Below are 19,686 nucleotides of genomic sequence, written 5' to 3' on the forward strand. Positions count from 1 at the left end.
AATGCAATACAAAGAAACACTCATGGACTCATGGATCCCACTAAGATTTAATACATGTTATCATTTTGCCACTTACGCTTCAAATATTTTTTGTGTGTATGTAAGAAACCAGATGAGGCCAGGCGTGGTGCCTCACTCCTGTAATCCTCTGGGAGGCTGATGCAGGAGGACCTGTGGAGCCCAGGAGTTGAAGACAGCCTTGGCAACATAGTAAGACCCTATCTCTCCAAAAAAAAAAAAAAAAAAAAAAAAAAAAAAAAAGAAGGAACCCAAGTGATATAGTCTATCTCGTGAACAGAGACACTGGAAGCCCTGTGGTCCTGTCACCGGCCTCCTCTTCAGAAGTGATCAATACACAGTAATCCATGCCTGTCCTTCATTTCTCTGTTTTTACACTTCCCTAGAAGACATAGGTGTTTTTTAATGGTTAAAATGTATGTAAATAGAATTATCCAGTATCTTTCTGCAACTGCAAACCTTCAGAAATTCAAAATTTTGTTCATGAAATTGACTCACGTTGAGACATGCAGATCTAGGTCATTTATTTGAACAGTGTTAGCGTGACACAAAACCCATCTAGGAGTAGCTGAATTAGTCCTTTTTTGTAGAAAAGGACACAAAGCAATCTTTCTAAAACCCAAGACTGATCATATTACTGTTCCCGTCACTGCTTCCTTTCTTTAAAACGCCGTCAGTGGATCCCGTTGTGGTCAAGGTGACCGGGCCCCTGTGCTGGCCCTGCCAGACCCCCAGCACTCCCTGCGCTCCAGCCACCCTCAGTCTCTAGACCCCGTCAAGCTTGTCTCTACCTCAAGGACTCCTCTGGCTGCTCTCCTGTTCCTCTCTCAGGCTGCAGCATGACTTTCACATTCTGGGAGGATGCACCTGTCCCCACAGAAGAACCAGGTCCATCTGTCCTTATCTCCTGGAGTCTTCTTTTATTATTATTATTATTATTATACTTTAAGTTCTAGGGTACATGTGCACAACGTGCAGGTTTGATACATAGGTATACATGTGCCATGTTGGTTTGTTGCACCCATCAACTCATCATTTACATTAGGTATTTCTCCTAATGCTATCCCTCCCCTAGCCCCCCAGCCCCACACCCCCCTACAGGCCCCAGTGTGTGATGTTCCCTGCCTTGTGTCCAAGTGTTCTCATTGTTCAATTCCCACCTCTTGAGTGAGAACATGTGGTGTTTGGTTTTCTGTCCTTGTGACAGTTTGCTGAGAATGATGGTTTCTAGCTTCATCCATGTCCCTACAAAGGACATGAACTCATCCTTTTTTATGGCTGTATAGTATTCCGTGGTGTGTATGTGCCACATTTTCTTTAACCAGTCTATCATTGATGGACATTTGGGTTGGTTCCAAGTCTTTGCTTTTGTGAATAGTGCCTCAATAAACATACGTGTGCATGTGTCTTTATAGTAGCATGATTTATAATCCTTTGGGTATATACCCAGTAATGGGATGGCTGGGTCAAATGGTATTTCTAGTTCTAGATCCTTGAGGAATTGCCACACTGTCTTCCACAATGGTTGAACGAATTTATACTCCCGCCAACAGTATAAAAGCGTTCCTATTTCTCCACATCCTCTCCGGCATCTGTTGTTTCCTGACTTTTTAATGATTACCATTCTAACTGGTGTGAGATGGTATCTCATTGTGGTTTTGATTTGCATTTCTCTGATGGCCAGTGATGATGAGCATTTTTTCATGTGTCTGTTGGCTGCGTAAATGTCTTTTGAGAAGTGTCTGTTCATATTCTTTGCCAACTTTTTGATGGGGTTGCTTTTTTCTTGTAAATTTGTTTGAGTTATTTGTAGATTCTGGATATTAGCCCCTCCTGGAGTCTTATTGCTGGTCCCTTCAAGCCTTTGTCCTGTTTCCTGACTCCATTCAAATGCGTGCAGTGGCTCAACGCTTGCCTTCCGCGCTGAGGCTTGAGCCCCGTGGGGCCTAAGTCTGTCTGGTTGCTTGCTACTATTTTAGTAGCTGGCACACTGTCTGGCACATTGTAAATACTTAATATATATCTGCTCAATAAATGAGCAAATGAATGAATATTGTTAATTAATTGTCAATATTGAGATATCAATGTGAATTTAACAGATCGAACAGTTGTGAGCAATTGTAGGATTTATTCAGCCCAGGAATCTCTCATTTCCGATTCCAGCTGAGCCTTCTTGGTACGACACTCAACTTTGATTTCAGTTTTAAAATGAAACATTTATTTTGAAAGAGTCAAGTTGACCCAGACATTGCTCAGAGCTGGGCGTCAGGGCTGGACTTTCAGGAGAGTCTTTCAGCCGGTGCCTCTCTCCAGAGCCTTGGTGCTCTGGTGCGACCTTGGTATTCATGCTTTATGTTTGGCTGAATCAATAATTCTTGAATTGGAGCCACAGGGAAGGGCAGACGCTTCCTATTTCAACATATTTTCAGTTTGCACCCCAAGGACACTCACCGAAACCTAGAGTAAGATTTGTACTCCTCTGACTCGAAGACTCTTTTGAGTGAATGCACTGATTTATTTTCATCCAGTTTTCTTTCAGTACTTCCAAATCTGCGATTCCAGTGAGCACAGTCTGTGTTATAACTAGAGCGAGGGCAGGTGCCAGCAGCTCCCTGTCCAATCTGGTTTGGACCAAGTCGACCGCACACTTCCTGTGCAAGGATATCTCATTCCTCTCCTACTTTCAGGTATGGTCCATGCAGGTATATCATCATGTCAGCAATGAAGGAATGACGGAGACACTAAGCTCCATACGGCATGGATCTCAGAACATTTGCATTTTTAAAAAATCCACCAATCAGATGCAGGAAGCAGATCAGGAAATCCACGCAACACGTTTCACAGCTGAGGTGCCCCCTCTGCACGATGCATCGCCTCACCGAAGAGCTCACAGCAGGCAGCGGCTAAGGGTCCGGACACACGGGTGCCCCCTCACCTCCCTTGCGTCTCGCTGCGAACCTGACCGCAGAGTCAGAAGCAGGCATCCTCACGGGGTGAGACCACAGGGACTGGAATCCATGGCTCTGACCAAACCTCTTAAACTTGTGACCAGCAGGGATGAATTCCTGCTAATTTGTGAGCGCCAGCTTACTAGGGAACAGATAACAACGTCTCAGGTGTTTGTTTTTTTTGTGTTTTTTTGTGTTTTTTTTGAGGCCGCTTGTTGAAGGCTCCAGAGACAGAGGAAGAGAGGAGAATATTGGACTTTGGTGTTGGTCTGCTGCTAATTTTGCTCAGTCTTCTGAGACTAGAAACTTAGTATTTCTATGCATTGAGCATTTTTTCATTTATTGAATCAAGATGCTGGTAGGTCTGCCTGTCTCGAGTGTGAACTGTGAGACTGAAATGGGACAGTTGCCGGGAAGATGCTGGGAGCGTGTCCAGGTAGATGCTGCCGGGCCTCGGCGCCCTGTTTGGATAGATGTTGCCGGGCCTCGGCGCCCTGTCCGGGTAGGTGTTGCCAGGCCTCGGCGCCCTGTCCGGGTAGGTGCTGCCGGGCCTTGGCGTCCTGTTCCGGTAGGTGCTGCCGGGCCTTGGCGCCCCCTTCTTGTCCTGCTGGGGGGCCTCTGTCATTTGAGAAGACCTTGTTCTGAGGGGCACTCCACCTGCGTGTGGAAGGCTTGCTAGGGTAGCGGCTGCACCGTGCTCCTGTGAATACCCTGTTTAACTCCAGGACCGCCCGGTGAAGTAGCTTTTGCTTTTAGGCAGAAAGATTACAGTTTCTAGGGATGGGAATCCCCGCACACTAGCCTAACCCAGAAGTGGCATTTATTAGCACACTTACCTCAGAAGCCCCCAGAAACTGTTCTTCAGCACCACTCGCTGCAGTGGTGTCACTCTCCTGTCCGCTTCCCATTTCTTGGTTTTCTGCTCTGTGCATTGTTTCCTTTCTTCTGCTGGAGATAATGAGCTTTCCCTTGATTCCAGCTCTGTGATCCATGAGGGCAAGGCCCTTGCTCCCGCATCAGCCCAGAGGCTTGTGTATCGCCCACACCGGGTCAGGAGAGCTCAGGGTATCTTGTGGACAATGAGCTGTGACCAGCCCAGCCAGGATCCCGAGACCTGCTTCCTGGGGGCCCTGCACTTCCCTAAGGGAACTCAGTGATGGAGTGGCAGAGAAGGCGCCCACTGGTGAGTGGGTCTTCGCGTTTTAGGACGAGATCACTGAATTGAGCAAATTGCCTGGGCTCTTGGTGGGAGTAAGTTACAGGGAAGAGACTCTGACCCGGGTGTGTCCGACACCAAAGGGAAGGCCTCAGAAACACACTGATCTTCCAGCTTTGCCAACACGTGCTTATTTCATCCTGGCAGAAACACCGTGAGGCGGGCGTCCTACACGAGGAAGTGCCAGAGACGGGAGATCGTCTGCCCAAGGCCTTTAGTTGAGGAACGTCTAACTTTCAAGCCCACCCTCCCTTTTCTGAAAGGTGCCTGAGCAGTACCTGATTGTCACACAGGACACGCACTCCTGGACTCTGCCCCTCCTGTTCATTCCACCAGGAAGAGGGGCGGGTTCCTGCCGCGCTTTGTCGCTGCCTGAAGGGGAGCACGGATGAGTTTTCTCATCCCCGAGCCTGGGTTTCCTCAACTGGAAGACAGGGCAGTGCTGCCTACCTCCCGGGGTGTTTGGAGACGGTGGTAACTGATGTCACCCGCACAGTTCCTGCACGCAGTAAAAAACACAAATGTTAATTCCTGCACGTGACCCACGCATCCCCCAGATACGCTCGGCGAGGAGGAACAGGCAGGGGAGGAAGGGCTGGGCGGATGCAGGGAGAGGGGCGTGAGCTTGGTGGAGGCTTTTTCTTACATTGGAAGCGGGGGTAGGAAACACTGGCTGGAGGTGTAGGTACCTAGAGAGATTTCCCAAGGTTGGAAATGCTCCCCATAGTTCAGGAATATGAGTTTAAAATCATGCCTGTTCCTAATAGATTAAAAAATGTGTAAAGAATTAAAAAAATCATAATAATAATCGTCTCAACCCCCATCCTTATTGTCATATTTTTTTCTTTCTGTATCTTAAGACTTTTTCAAGTTTCATAGACTTTTTCTATGCTTTAAAACCCACAACTTTTTTTGATTATAAAAGCAGCATATATTTATTTTAGAAAATATTGAAACTCAGCATTTTATTTAGGAGATAATAAAACCTAGCTGTAATCCAACATCCAGATATAACTATTGATCTCTTTTATTTATTTATTTTTTTAGAAAACCTTTTTTGTGAGATAGCCCGTACTTGGAGCTGTCATGTGGATAATATCTTAATCTGCCATTCTTTGTGTAGTTTAAAAACTTGTTTTTACTTTATTATTGTTATTATTTTTGAGACATGGTCTCATTCAGTTGCCCAGGCTGGAGTGCAGTGGCATGATCTTGGCTCACTGCAGCCTTGACCTCTCCTGGGCTCAAGTGATCCTCTGACCCCAGCCTACCGAGTAGCTAGGACTACAAATGCTGCACACCACCACTCTCAGCTAATTTTTCTTTTTTTTTGTATTTTTAGTAGGGAAAGGGTCTCCCCATGTTGCCCAGGCTGGCCTCGAACTCCTGACCTTAGGTTATCCACCCACCTCAGCCTTCTGAAGTGCTGGGATTACAGTCATGAGCCACCATGCCCAGCCTCTGTGGTTACATCTGAGTATTTTCAGAGTTGCCATTGTTTTAGCTTCCCTGGCTAACATCCATTCATCTATCCATCTATCCATCCAATCACCCATCTGTCTATCCATCCATCTATCCGTCCATCCCCCACCCACCCACCCATCTGTCTATCCATCCATCCATCCGGTTGCCCTTGCAGAGCCCAGCCTGTGCTAATGGTAGAGTGAAAGGTAACCCTCCTTTTTGTGAATTTTATATTTTTAAGGAAAAGGATGACACATACACCTCCCTATCTGTAATGATACTATGTGGTGCTAAAATAAGACTTTCTCTGCAAACACAGACTGTGGAGCAACTAAAACCAGAAGTGAGGAAGGCTTATTAGAGAACGCACCATGGCAGCTTGAGCTTAAAGAATGAGCAAGAATTCTGCTCCTCAAACCAGAATGGGGGTTGTCTTAGGCAGCGAGAATTGCACAGGCAAAAGCTCCACTATTAATATATGAATACACAAATACTCCCTACACACACATACACACACACACCCATAGACGGTTCATCAGGAGAGCCACAGGCAATTCCATGAGCTCGTGCAGTAGGACAGAGGGGAGTGAGGCATGAGGGCGAGTGGGTTAGGAGCTGATTGCTCAATACTTTATTTACCAGCCTATGGTAAATAGACTTCAAGAATATCTATTGTGTAAAAGCTCTTCTTCAGGAAATTCCCAATACTTTTACTTCTTCCAATTAAGTCCTGCTAGAAGATTCAGCCTACTGTTATTCCCCTAAATGACCCCCGGGAAGGCAGGTGGGAGACAGCTGGTGGAGCCGGGCTGGGCCTGCCCTGCCCCAGGACCCAGTGCTGCCCTGTGTCCCACTGCATCATGCTCAGAACTGCACAGAGCACCCTGACTTGCTTGGGTTCTGCCTACAGGATGCAGGGGCAACCGGCAACCTGCCTTAACATTCCCGAGGCTTCGCTCAGCCCCGTGCATGGCTGTGACAGGCGTCAGCTCGGACGGGGCCGGGAGTCTGAATGACTCAAGAGGCATCATGGCGCGGTGGCTGATGGCGTGGGCAGTGGAGGCAGTTGCTTGGCTCATTTCTGGCTCTGCCCCTTAAAACTGCATGGCTTATAAAATGCATATTGATGAAATCACATAAATGGCTAATCACAACACCTCCCTCCCAGAAGGCTCCTGCGGGTGCCGTGTGTGAACATGATGTAACACACACCAGAACGCTGCCTGGCAAAATAGATGCCACCGCTCTGTGTCCGTTCGGACTTACGTGTCGTCAGGTCACGCTGCAGTCCAGCTGGTGTCTTAGGATGTCCTTCATAAAAAAACAAGCTAAAAGAGGTCAGGTGTGGTGGCTGACGCCTGTAATCCCAGCACTTTGGGAGGCTGAGGTGGATTGAGGTCAGGAATTCGAGACGAGCCTAACTAACATAGCGAAACTCCGTCTCTACTAAAAATACAAAAATTAGACACGGTGGCGGGTGCCTATAATCCCAGCTACTCGGGAGGCTGAGGCAGGAGAATCGCCTGAACCCAAGAGGCAGAGGTTGTAGTAAGCCGAGATCGTGCCATTGCACTACAGCCTGGGTGACAAGGGCAAGACTCTGTCTCAAATAAAAAAAAAAAAAAAGTTAAGCGTATAGATTGTGCTGTGGTGGGACAGACGCTAATTCATGTTGCTAGGTATATTATGGAACATTTACTTATTTATTCAGTTACTCGAGAAACTCCACCCCGCAGTAGACACCCTCCCCATTTCTAAACTACACAGAAAATACTGCCTACAGTTGGCTTTAGTTTGCTTTTATCCCTGTAGTATCTCGTTGCCTGAACCTTTGTAGGTATCCTGAAGGCAGGCACTAAGAGCAGAATCCACTTTTCTCGTCCCCCAGGACAGCACAGAACCTTTTGCTTTTAGTAGCCGTACGGCCAAGTTAAATATGGGCTGCATTTTACAAGGAAAATATACTTCCTGAGTGGTGTTTCCTCCTGGCTAGCTTTAGGCTGTGTAATTCTGCACATTTTGATGGTCCCCTTACACTATTTTCTATGCCTTAAAGAGTCCTGAGAACATGTGGATCAGAGCTGGGCGTGAGGACGGCCATCTCCACGGAGCATCGGTGTCAGTGACGGCACCGAATCCCTTCTTGCTTCCCCCACCTTCGATCTTGCCTGCCCAGAAGCTGTGGGCCTGTTTTCATTTGGGCCTGGAGAGAAAATAACTTTGAAAAGCAGTATGTGTACCAACAGTTGAAAGTGAATCAATACATTGAATCAAAGAGAAATCCTGACCAGGCGTGGTGGCTCACACCTGTAATCTCAGCAAATTTAGGAGGCCGAGGCAGGTGAATCACTTAAGCCCAGAAGTTCAAGACCACTCTAGGCAACATAGCGAGATCCTGTTTCTACTAAACATACAAAAATTAGCCAGCTGTGGTGGTGCACCCCCATAGTCGCAGCTACTCGGGAGGCTGATGTGGGAGGAGCTCTTGAGCCCAGGAGTTGGGGCTGTAGTGAGCCATGATTGTGCAACTGTCCTCTAGCCTGGATGACAGAGGAAGACCCTGTCTCAAAAAACAAACAAACAAATCCTGAGATTCCCTAGAGGTTTCTAAGATGCTATAATTTTTCTTAGATTTATGGCTTTTCTTTCTTAATTAACCTCGCGATTCATTGGCTATTTAACTGTGTGAATGGCATCTTTCTGGTGCTGATGGAGGCCATGTGGGTGCGGCCCACACAAGCACTATTCCAGGGACACTGTGGTCTAGCGGGGTGTGGCGGGACACAGGCAGTGCGTGTAAGACGCTGGAAGGAATTTTTGTTTGTTTTTGAGACGGGGTTTCACTCTTGTTGCCCAGGCTGGTGTGCGATGGCGTGATCTCGGCTCACTGTAACTTCCGCCTCCCGGGTTCAGGTGATTCTCCTGCCTCAGCTTCCTGAGTAGCTGAGATTACAGGCCTGTGCCACCAAGCCTGGCTAATTTTGTACTTTTTTAGTAGAGACGGGGTTTCGCCATGTTGGTCTTGAACTCCTGACCTCAGTTGACCCACCCGCCTTGGCCTCCCAAAGTGCTGGGATTACAGACTTGAGTCACTGCGCCCGGCTGAAGGACTTAGAAGCAAAACATACCACAGAAGTTTACATAAACTGCCTAAGTCAATTAATGCATTCTTTAAAAAAAATTAAGCTGACTGTAATGATTTGAAAGGAAGATTCTTTTTAGCAAGCAGTATTACTAAAATAGAGAATGATACTTAATTCTGAATAAATCCTAACGTCCACATTAAATATATAATGTGCACTTTGGGAAATCCTACAAAATCTTATTTTTTAATTTGTATTAAAGAAATATATAGAAACTTAAAAGTTTAGATATTTATAAGGCCCAGAAGAAACTTACATCCTCTGGAGGGGAAATACTATGTCTATTTTATTGTTTTCATTGAATACTATTTATATTTAATTAGCCCTTGTTCTTATGAAATGATTTCCTAATTACCAGCAAGAAGGAAACTGGTCACTTACTGCCGCACCCCCACATGCCTGCCTTGGAAACTGCAGTGCTGACTTTCTGTGTATCACCTGGTTGTGACTCCAGAAGTGGGCTCAGGAAACCCCTGTTGACTTTCACGCAGGGAAAAATTCCTTCCAAACGCTCTGGTGGGGGGCGGGAGAGTTTCAGTAAATTTCACAGTAACAAGGATGGATGCTCCTCAGGGAGCCTCTTGGTGAAATTCTGATTCTAGAGCCAACTGCACAATGGTGGTGGGAGGAATCCCTTTGGAAATCCCTGACTTCCCATCCGAAAAAAATCTGACCCTAACAGTCACCGCAGTTGCTGACGCCTCAGAGGACTGCTAAACCCAAAGGCCGACTCCTTTCCATCTATTTTAAGGTAAACATTTCAGTAATGGGTCATTCTGGAAAAAAAACCCCAAAACCCAAAAATCTCTTAATGTCGAGTTTCTTTTAACATCATTTGAGACAGAAAAGGGCCTCCTGCTTAACCTCATTTTCCACGTGGTGTCTGACACCACATCCATTCTGCAGGGAGACCCCCGGCAGGGCAGGCACGTTTAGTGCTGTGAGACCGTCTCCCAGAAACGCTGCCCAGAGCCTCCTAGAGGGGGCAGCGGAGGGCTCCCGAGCCCCTGATGCAGCCTTGCTGCTCCTCGACAGCGTAGCTGAAGATCTTGGTGTCAGAAACAACATCGCTGATGGTGGTGGACAGGGACCTGCTGGCCTGCTTTGGCTGTATGGTAGGTGATCTCAGTGGAGTGGTGTCTAAGAGGCCTCGTGATTCCTCCCGGTGAGAGTGCGAGGCTGTACCATGCTGAGACCATCCCTGGCTCTGCCAACTTGCTCTGTCTGTAATGTGAGCAGGGAGACGGCGGAGACGACAGAATATGATAGGGCCACAGAATACGAGAAGGCCTCCACTTCTTGCTGGAAGGGGCCCCTCAGAAGGACACAATTTAATAACGTGTGTGTGTTGGAAAAGTAACATAAAGACCACTTGAATCATGACTTTTGAGATGACTGAGTTTTATTCTTTCTGAGGCCAGCTGGAATAAGAACCAGTTCTATCCCAGGTGTGAGTTGAACATCCCAAATTTGAAACTGAAAATGCTCCAAAATCTGAAACGTTTTGAGTGCTGACATATTATGCTCATTGGATCCTTTCAGATTTGGGGTTTGGGGAGTTGAAATGTAAGTATAAATGCAAGTATTCCAAAATTCAAAAAATGGGAAGTCCAGAAGAGCTCAAGCATGTGGGATGAGGGCTACTCAGCCTCTAGCCAGACGGCTTCCTTGTCGGCACAGCAGAGATGGGTCCCTTGCCGCTGGGGGCGCTGCTGGCTGCTTTCCAGTGTATGTTTCATCATGGAGATGTCTCTCTTGCTTAACTGAGGTTATAACAAAATGTATACTTATCAAACACTCTTTCAGGCCTTGAACTGATTTCATAGGACTTTTCAGGGCAGAGTTCCAAATTTAAGCTTTTAAAATGCATTTTTCTGATTGCATGACTTCCCTTCAGTCTGTGACGATTAATTACATAAAGATGACTTTCAGGATGGAGGCTCCTCTACACCGCAGGACAGTCCAGCCAGGGAAAGAACTAGGGAGCACTGAGACCCCTTTCTAGGCCAAGAAGAAAGTTTACTACATTGGATTTCTAGGGGTTGTGTCTTCTGTATCTTACAGAAGCAGTGTTAAATGAATAAGCCAACTGAGACAGCCAGTTCTCAGATTTTATTTCAGACATGAGGTTCGTGTGTATTTCTTTTTTTTTTTTTGAGACAGAGTCTCGCTTAGTCGCCCAGGCTGGAGTGCAGTGGCGCGATCTCGGCTCACTGCAAGCTCCGCCTCCCAGGTTCACGCCATTCTCCTGCCTCAGCCTCCCGAGTAGCTGGGACTACAGGCGCCCGCCGCCTTGCTCGGCTAATTTTTTGCATTTTTAGTAGAGACGGAGTTTCACCGTGTTAGCCAGGATGGTCTCGATTTCCTGACCTCGGGATCCGCCCGCCTCGGCCTCCCAAAGTGCTGGGATTACAGGCGTGAGCCACCGCGCCCGGCCGAGGTTCGTGTGTATTTCTAATCCGATAGAGAAGTTGGTCTTAGATTTGCTCTCCCTCTCCTTTGTATGACTCAGCTGGCTGGAGAGACTCTACCGTCTTCAGGGTTGGTGCCCTTCACTGATGCAGCTTCACAGCTTTTCCAGTTTGGGTCACCCTTACATTGTGGTCCTTTCCCTGGCCCTGGACTGGGCACCACTGGACAGCAGGATGGGGGCCTGGGGTGAGCACCTGTCAGTGTGGGCATGGCTGGGTGAACACACGGGGACCCTTGTGTCCTGCCCAGCCATTGTCTATGACCTACCCTGGGGATCAGAGTTTCAGGATACTTAAAAATCTTCTTAATATTACATTCCCCAGGCATCTTATGACAATTCTGTGCACATAGGGAGTGTGCCAACATTTTATTGTGAAAGATCTCTGACAGACAGATGGAGGGAGAGAAAGAGACGGGGAGAGTTAAACGTCTGGAGTTTCCAACTTGACACTTTTATTTCTGAGAATACTGGGAAAGCCTTTTCAGGGACAGAGTGACAGGAAGAGCAGGGCATTTACAGTAAGCAGGTAACACTATTGCGTATAATAAGTAGAACATCAGAAGATGCTGGGGATTAAGTATCGTTTTACCCATCTCACTTGAGAGCTGAACACGCATTCTGTGTAAAGATAACCCTGGTCATGTTTTGGATGGTTTTGTTGTCTACATTTTTTTCTTTAGAAAGCCAGAATGAAGTTGCCTTATGTGGACTCTAAGACCTCTAAGTTTCTTCCCAGTACGTTAGGGAGTGTCCATGAAGCGTTTGCCAATTTAGGCAGGATATTTGATTGTATTCTATAATGCATCTGCCGGCACTCACATCTGCCTTCCACATACTTCATTCAGTCTTTCCGCTTTGATTTTCCTTTTGCTGCATTTAGGCTGTTTGGATAATTGCTTCTCTGAGGTTTTTCAGGGTTGTAATTCTAAGAGTTTAAACAGATTTAGGAGTTGGCGCCATTTGGGGTCCTGAATTCATGCTGTTGGCTGAAGCTGATTCCAGAGAAGCATCCTAACGCCTTTCTACAAATAGTTGTAACCGAATTTGAAATAATTAACTGGGAAACACTGAAAGAAAACTTGTGATCTGTTAATAAATTAGTAAAATCACACAATCCAGTCATGCTTTCTCACTAAAAGGAGTTCTTGATGCTACTTACATTTTTTATGTTGAAAACAGGAAATTGTTGATACTCGACTGCTTTTGACCTACAGAACTAGTAACTTCATATGGTTCAACCGATGCGTGTCAGGCCTTAATGTTTGATGGTCCCTATTGCTTGAACTGGGCTCTCCTGAGTTCTCAAAATCAGGAAAGGAATATCGAGAGGGTACTTTAACAAATTCCTAAATAATTCTGCATGTCCTATTCATCAAACTCTCCAGCAGAGAAAAATCACAACCCCTTTACAACCAAAACTGAATTCTGTAATCTGAATATTGGAGAGGGAAGGGTGGTAGACTCCACTGACACGAAATAACCTTAGTGAAAAACGCACAAATATCCTCTCTTTCTGTCCTATAAACAGGAACAAGAGAATGGTGAGAGGACGCGGAAACACCTGATATCCCAGCAAAGGAAGCTGCAGAGGAAGGGTCCTGCCCCGTGAGCAAGGACGGCCTCCAGGAGCACAGCGGCTTCTCCTGACACCCCCCTGGCAGTGAATTACGGATGACCCCGTATCTGGGGAGGTGCGGACGCCGACACACGGGGAGAGCTCCTGAGACCAGCGCGCAGGACCAGTGTCCTCCCCGTGACCTTGCAGTTGTGTAGCCACAAGTGGGAGCCACAAAGAAGGAGAGCCCACAGGGGGACTCTTTTCAAGACATGGGGTTAAATCAGGGCTCTGAAGTTGGGGCCACAGCCAATCTCAGCTTTCTGCGTCCTGGGGGTGCGGTGATATGATGGAATGTGAAGTGAGTGGGTGAGCACGGACTCCTGAAAGGGCGCAGCAGATACCTGGTTATCCGCTACTGCAGAGACACCTGGTCAGCCGGCGTTGCAGAGAGGGACAGCTAGTCAGACTGCAGAGAGAGACACCTGGTCACTCAGACTGCAGAGAGACACACCTTGTCACCCAGGCTGCAGAAACAACCACAGTCAACTGCAGCTCCAGTCAGTGCTGTATGTTGGCTGACGTGGTCTTGCACCGGCTGGAGATCCATTCACCAAGACTCTTGGGCAGCTTTAAAGTGATTGGGGTTCAGAAGTTCAGCAAGAGTTGGACACACCCCTCCTCACTGGAGAGGAGAGGGGAAAGGCGGGGAACTGGGAGCAGCGTGTGAGATTACCCCCCTCACACACAGAGCAAAAAAGCGTGGACACACAGAAGTGAAATCTGATCGCGTGCCAGGAAAAGCTGTGAGGCTGGAAACCCCGGAGTAAGGCTCGACCTTGGCCAGACCTGCAGGCTGTGGAGCCGGGGGAGTGCGGGCGCAGCACAGCCGGGCCATGGAGCACGCGGTGGCCCCCTGCGTCCTCTACCCAGGGACGGAGCCCGGGGCTGCGGGGGAGGGCGAGAGCGAGGGCGCCGCGTCCCCGGCGCAGACACCCTGCAGTCTCAGCGCGTCCCTGTGCTTCAGCTCCGGGGAGGAGTCCCCGCCGCAGTCCGTCGCCTCAGCGGCGGAAGGCGCGGCCACCTCCCCGCCCTCCAGCGGTGGCCCGCGGGTGGTGGAGCGGCAGTGGGAGGCCGGCAGCGCGGGCGCCGCGTCCCCGGAGGAGCTCGCGTCCCCCGAGGAGCGCGCGTGCCCGGAAGAGCCCGCGGCGGCGTCCCCCGAGCCGCGCGTTTGGCTTGAGGACCCCGCGTCCCCCGAGGAGCCCGGAGAGCCCGCGCCCGTGCCCCCGGGGTTCGGGTCGGTGTACGGTGAGCCGGACCTGGTGCTGGAGGTGTCCGGGCGCCGGCTGCGCGCGCACAAGGCTGTGCTGGCGGCGCGCAGCGACTACTTCCGCGCGCGCGCGTCGCGGGACGTGCTGCGGGTGCAGGGGGTGAGCCTGGCGGCGCTCCGGCTCCTCCTGGCCGACGCCTACAGCGGGCGCATGGCGGGCGTGCGGCCCGACAACGTGGCCGAGGTGGTGGCCGGCGCGCGCCGCCTGCAGCTGCCCGGCGCCGCGCAGCGCGCCACCGACGCCGTGGGGCCGCAGCTGAGCCTGGCCAACTGCTACGAGGTCCTGAGCGCGGCCAAGCGGCAGCGGCTGAACGAGCTGCGCGACGCCGCCTACTGCTTCATGAGCGACCACTACCTGGAGGTGCTGCGCGAGCCCGCCGTGTTCGGCCGCCTGTCGGGCGCCGAGCGGGACCTGCTGCTGCGCCGCCGCCTGCGCGCCGGCCGCGCCCACCTCTTGGCCGCGGCGCTGGGGCCGGCGGGGGAGCGCGCGGGCAGCCGGCCGCAGAGCCCCTCGGGGGACGCGGACGCGCGCGGGGACGCAGCCGTCTACTGCTTCCACGAGGCGGCCGGAGAGTGGCGCGAGCTGACGCGGCTGCCCGAGGGCGCGCCGGCGCGGGGCTGCGGCCTGTGTGTCCTCTACAACTACCTCTTCGTGGCGGGCGGCGTGGCGCCCGCGGGCCCCGACGGCCGCGCGCGCCCGTCAGACCAGGTCTTCTGCTACAACCCGGCCACAGACACCTGGAGCGCCGTGAGGCCCCTGCGCCAGGCGCGCTCGCAGCTGCGGCTGCTGGCCCTGGACGGCCACCTCTACGCCGTGGGCGGCGAGTGCCTGCTCAGCGTGGAGCGCTACGACCCGCGTGCTGACCGCTGGGCCCCCGTCGCGCCGCTGCCCCGGGGCGCCTTCGCCGTGGCGCACGAGGCCACCACCTGCCACGGCGAGATCTACGTGTCCGGGGGCTCGCTCTTCTACCGCCTGCTCAAGTACGACCCGCGGCGCGACGAGTGGCAGGAGTGCCCGTGCAGTAGCAGCCGCGAGCGCTCGGCCGACATGGTGGCTCTCGACGGCTTCATCTACCGCTTCGACCTGAGCAGCAGCCGCGGCGAGGCGCAGGCGGCGGGGCCGGGCGGGGTCAGCGTGTCCCGATACCACTGCCTGGCCAAGCAGTGGAGCCCGTGCGCCGCGCCCCTGCGCCCCCCCGGAGCCCCCACGGGCCTGCAGCCCTTCCGCTGCGCTGCCCTGGACGGCGCCATCTACTGCGTGAGCCGCGCGGGCACCTGGCGCTTCCAGCCCGCCCGGGACGGCGAGGCCGGTGGCGACGCAGGCCAGGGCGGCGGCTTCGAGGCGCTGGGCGCCCCCTTGGACGTCCGGGGCGTGCTCATCCCGTTCGCTCTCAGCCTACCCGAGAAGTCGTCCCGAGGGGAGCAGGGAGCCGCGTAGGCCGGCGGGGTCGGCGGGCGTCTCCCTCGCAGGGGGCTGCGGGGCCCGGGCCCCATCGAGCCCACGGAGGAGGACGCGGGGAGTCGGGGCCGCTAGCGGTGCTGGTGGTGTGGATGCTTCGAAGGAGCCCCGAGGACGCTCTCAGGGCCGCTTCCGCTTTGCTTTCCTTTTGCTTCTCTTTGCTTCTGGGGGTCGATGCCTTGAGACCCAGGTGGTGTGCGGATGGGTCCCTTGACAGACTGGACGCGGGACACAGAGAAGGCTGTGGGATCCAAAGGGTCATCCTCAGGGCACAGTGCGGGGTCCTGAGGCAGCCTGCAGCCGGCCCCGGGGTGTCCCGAACCCCGCAGAGCACCGAGGCTGTGCGCAGAAGCCTGGGACGCAGAAGTAGGTCGCCGCGAACTATCAGGGGAAGCACGCAGAGAGGGTCACGCTTTTTATTTTTGGCTTGAGATTTAAAATTATAACTGATAAGTAAAGCTCTTTCTAATTTAGTTGAAAATTTCGTACCATGTGCTTGCTTTGGTTGGCTCAACTCCAAAAAGAGTAATTTAATAAGCATTAAAGGTAAAATCTTTGATTACCAGTAAGATTTCTTGTCCAATATGCATTGGAAGTATTTCTTTCCCCACACCATTGCTACTCAAACGCACGTGCCTAGAGCAGCTCCGGCGCACTGTTGGACCAACGGGGCTTTCATATTTTCAGTTTAAGGGATGTTAACTGATGTAGCGATGATTTACCATTATTTAAATTTTAAGTCTTTAGTGGCTAAATGTTACCAAACAGCACATCATAAGTAAGAAAAACTTACCGGGGTGCTTGTCTAAAAAGCAATCTTTGATAGCCCACTCCGTATCCCCGGCCGCTTTCATATTCTGGAACAAGATAAAATATTATTCCTAAAAAACGGGGAAAATCATTTTGTTTTGACAGTTCTATCAAAAAAACGTGTAGGCACATTTTGAACCCACTGTTTATGATGTTTTAAATATGGATCGTGTAGTTCTGATGAGGGAGATTAATTTTTACAATCATTATTCTAAGAAAGTGTGGCCGAGTGACAGTGGGCATAGTAAGGTTTATAGCAAGGAAGTGACATGCTTATCACCATAGATTAGCAAGTAAACTGCATGTACTTAATTGTATTGAATTAAATTCCAAAATACCCTGATAGAATTAACATGAGGCTCACTGCATTGACAGGGTATGAGGATTAAAAACAAACCATTTGCGTCGTTTCTCATTTGTTTTAACATTTTACTTTTCAAGTGTGTATACAGAGGACTTACGAGTTTGAGGATGAGATTCACGCTCACAAATAGAGGCAAATATTTGAACTCCGAATCCAACCCATTCTCTTACTGTAAAAGTAAATGAAAGTTACTGGAACGTAACTAGTTAAAATCATGCCTGCTTTAATATTATTTGTTTGTTAATCCAGTGATGGGAACTGCCATCTCTGTAGAAATCAGTGGGTAATTGAAAAATAGGTTATGCTTTTTAAAGAGTCTGTCGTTATGAGAGGTCTCAGTTAAGTGTGTTTAGAAGTGATCAGCTTGAACCTTATGCATGACTCGGGAACTGGAATTTATGATCTGGGTTAGAGTATGTTCTGGGGATGTGTTTGCTTGCCCATGGTTACTCATGAACTGAGGGGATAGCTTGGCAACTTGGTTAATCATCTTGGGAAAGAAAAACACTTCATATCGCCTGACTTGATTCGCCTTTTATAGGAGTATACTGGAGAAATGGTTGTAGAAACAGTATTTACAGCAAAAGGAAACAAATAATGTTCATTTTCAGCAATGTACCATTCACACTGTCCTGCCTTTCCCTCTAGAATTTTATTATTAATGGTAGAAATTTTTATATGAAATGGGACCAGGACCAGGCTAATATTTTCAGTCCTTAAATATCAAACTCATATGCTATTATCACTGTGATTTTACTTGTGAAATCATTCCTGTAATGTTTATTGTTTGAAAATGCAATGTGGAAATTGGGCTTCTAGAGTAACACTGTCCCCGCAAGAGGATATGAGAAGTGGCGGCTGCAGTCACGTGCAGTTCCTGTGGCTTTCCAGCATTTCATTTAGTGAAGGAATGCCCACACTAGACGTAGCACAGCTTCCTGTGGGGCCCCGGCAGCAAAGCCCCAGGTACTCCCTGTCACCTCACAACAAAATGCACGAAGAAACCTAAAGAATAAGAGAAAGGAATTAATACCAACCATTAAAGGATGTCCAGCCAACCTATTGTGGAAATATATAGAATAGTGTACACCACGTTTCTAAATAGTGATATCACATAGAAACACATACTAGAGGACCTGCCATGCCATGAGCTGCGTTTTTGCTTTTGGGGGGCCGGTCCCTGGGGTGTGGAGCCGCTAGGGTTTGCATCCATGAAACAGAGAAAAGCCACACCCTCCAAGGCTTTGATTCTGGGACTGCTGCAGGGAGGGCAGAGGCATCGCTGAGACTGCTGGCGGATGCCCCAGGTAGGATCTTTTCGAATTCAAAGTGATGGTCTAAGTGTGCGTCCAACGCTGTGTAGGAAAAAGGTTGGTGCAAAAAATATTCCTGGTCATCCACCCGTTAAAAGAGTTAGATGAGGCTGGTGCCTTGATAACAGCTATCCACACTTCTCATGAAATTAACCCATATGCTGGGGCGTTTCCAAATGTCTGACTCATGAAATTAACCCATATGCAGGGGCCTTTCCAAATGTCTGGAAAGGCAGTGGTGTCCTTTGGGGAAAATGTTATGCACGGAAGCCTGACCTTTTGCTCAGTTGACAGCAATCCCTTCTCTATTGCCAATCAAGGTTCATTTGGGATGCAGAGGAATGAGCTTGAGCCTTCCTCCTTTTCCTTCCGGTTTTATTCTTCATCTTGGGAACAGCCCTCCACTCTGCACTGCTTCCTGCAGCTTTGTAGAGCTGGATTTGGAACTTCAGGATTTGGTTTCTGAGTCTGTGGAGGCACCGACTTCTCCAAGAAAATGAATGTTGTGGAAATCCTTTGGCTACTTAACTAAAACTCGTGACTGTATCAGTTTGGCTACAAATAAGAAATTAATCATCTGCTCTGTTTCTGCTAATTTCTGGTGTCACTTCAGTAATTCTGGTAGCAACCATTGAATCTGTCGGTCACTTCCTGTAAACGATTTGGAAATAGGATGTTTGCAGCGTTCTTTTGTCTTCCTGAAGTCGAGATAGATTCAAGACATAATCTTTTGTAAGATCTTAGTAGAGCAAATGTAAGCAAAAGTGCATTTTTGTGTTCTTGTTAATTTTAGATGCTTTCCTAGCTTACAAAACGTTTTATTCTTGGGTTAAAAATCAATCAACTTTCTGATTTTCCCCCTTCTGCAATGTTATTATTCATAAGAAGATAACACGAGCTGAAAATGGAAATCTGCAGTTGTTTCAGTTGCCTTGAATTTCTTTCAGTGGCCACATCATTTCCACGTTTTCCACATCTGGGAGGAAGTCTGGGCTGTGCAGCCTTCAGGCACCCGGCACAGACACTATGCTGGCTTCAGACACGCCAAGTGAATGGATTTGGATGGAACACACATAAAACAGGAGACGGGTTCTTATGTGAGATCAAAGCTCCTCCAAAGCCTATTCAAGCTCTAAGCGATTCTCAAATGTTACCATTTATTAAAGGTACACTACACCTGTTGAAGGCCAAGTTCAGGCCAGCTGTTGTGATCTGCGTAATGTATTTATTAATGCTTGAGTTTTAAAATCCTGGGCATAAATAGTGCAGAGCCTTGTATGTCTGTCAGTTCATGCCGAGATGAAATAAATCATGCAGAAAGTGCCAGTGCTCCTGGCGTGCCTGGATTGCTTTTTTCTTTCTCCACAACGAGTGTCTGATGAGGCGTTTTCTCCTGTGAATCAGGGATCCTAGCTCTGCACGCGGGACCCAGGGCTGACACCTCCCACCATCAAGTGAGGAACTGCCCTCACCGGCTCCTGAAGCTGCCCCTGCACAGAGCTTCCAAGTTGGGGTGTCCGTTCCCACTCCCAGGTGCCTTGGATTCCTCGGTCTGCTCACGGACCCCAGCGGGGGATCAGGGCACACCACATA

The 19,686-nt window shown here is 49.5% G+C and overlaps 1 protein-coding gene across 6 annotated transcripts in view; it reads left to right on the plus strand.

Annotated features, from left to right (window-relative positions):
• KBTBD11 (kelch repeat and BTB domain containing 11) overlaps positions 1–19,424 on the plus strand; it is a 37,310-nt gene extending 17,886 nt beyond the window's left edge. For 3 of the 6 annotated variants that reach the window (XM_021941976.2, XM_021941975.2, XM_021941974.2), the window contains one exon: positions 12,791–19,424. In XM_021941976.2, the coding sequence (XP_021797668.2) occupies positions 13,714–15,585 (1,872 nt within the window). In that variant the 5' untranslated portion in view covers positions 12,791–13,713 and the 3' untranslated portion in view covers positions 15,586–19,424. The other 3 variants (XM_021941977.2, XR_004185722.1, XM_031669346.1) reach the window with 3 other exon arrangements.
• The last annotated feature ends 262 nt before the right edge of the window (positions 19,425–19,686 follow it).

Source organism: Papio anubis, chromosome 8 (assembly GCF_008728515.1).
Source record: "Papio anubis isolate 15944 chromosome 8, Panubis1.0, whole genome shotgun sequence".
Lineage (NCBI taxonomy): Eukaryota > Metazoa > Chordata > Mammalia > Primates > Cercopithecidae > Papio > Papio anubis.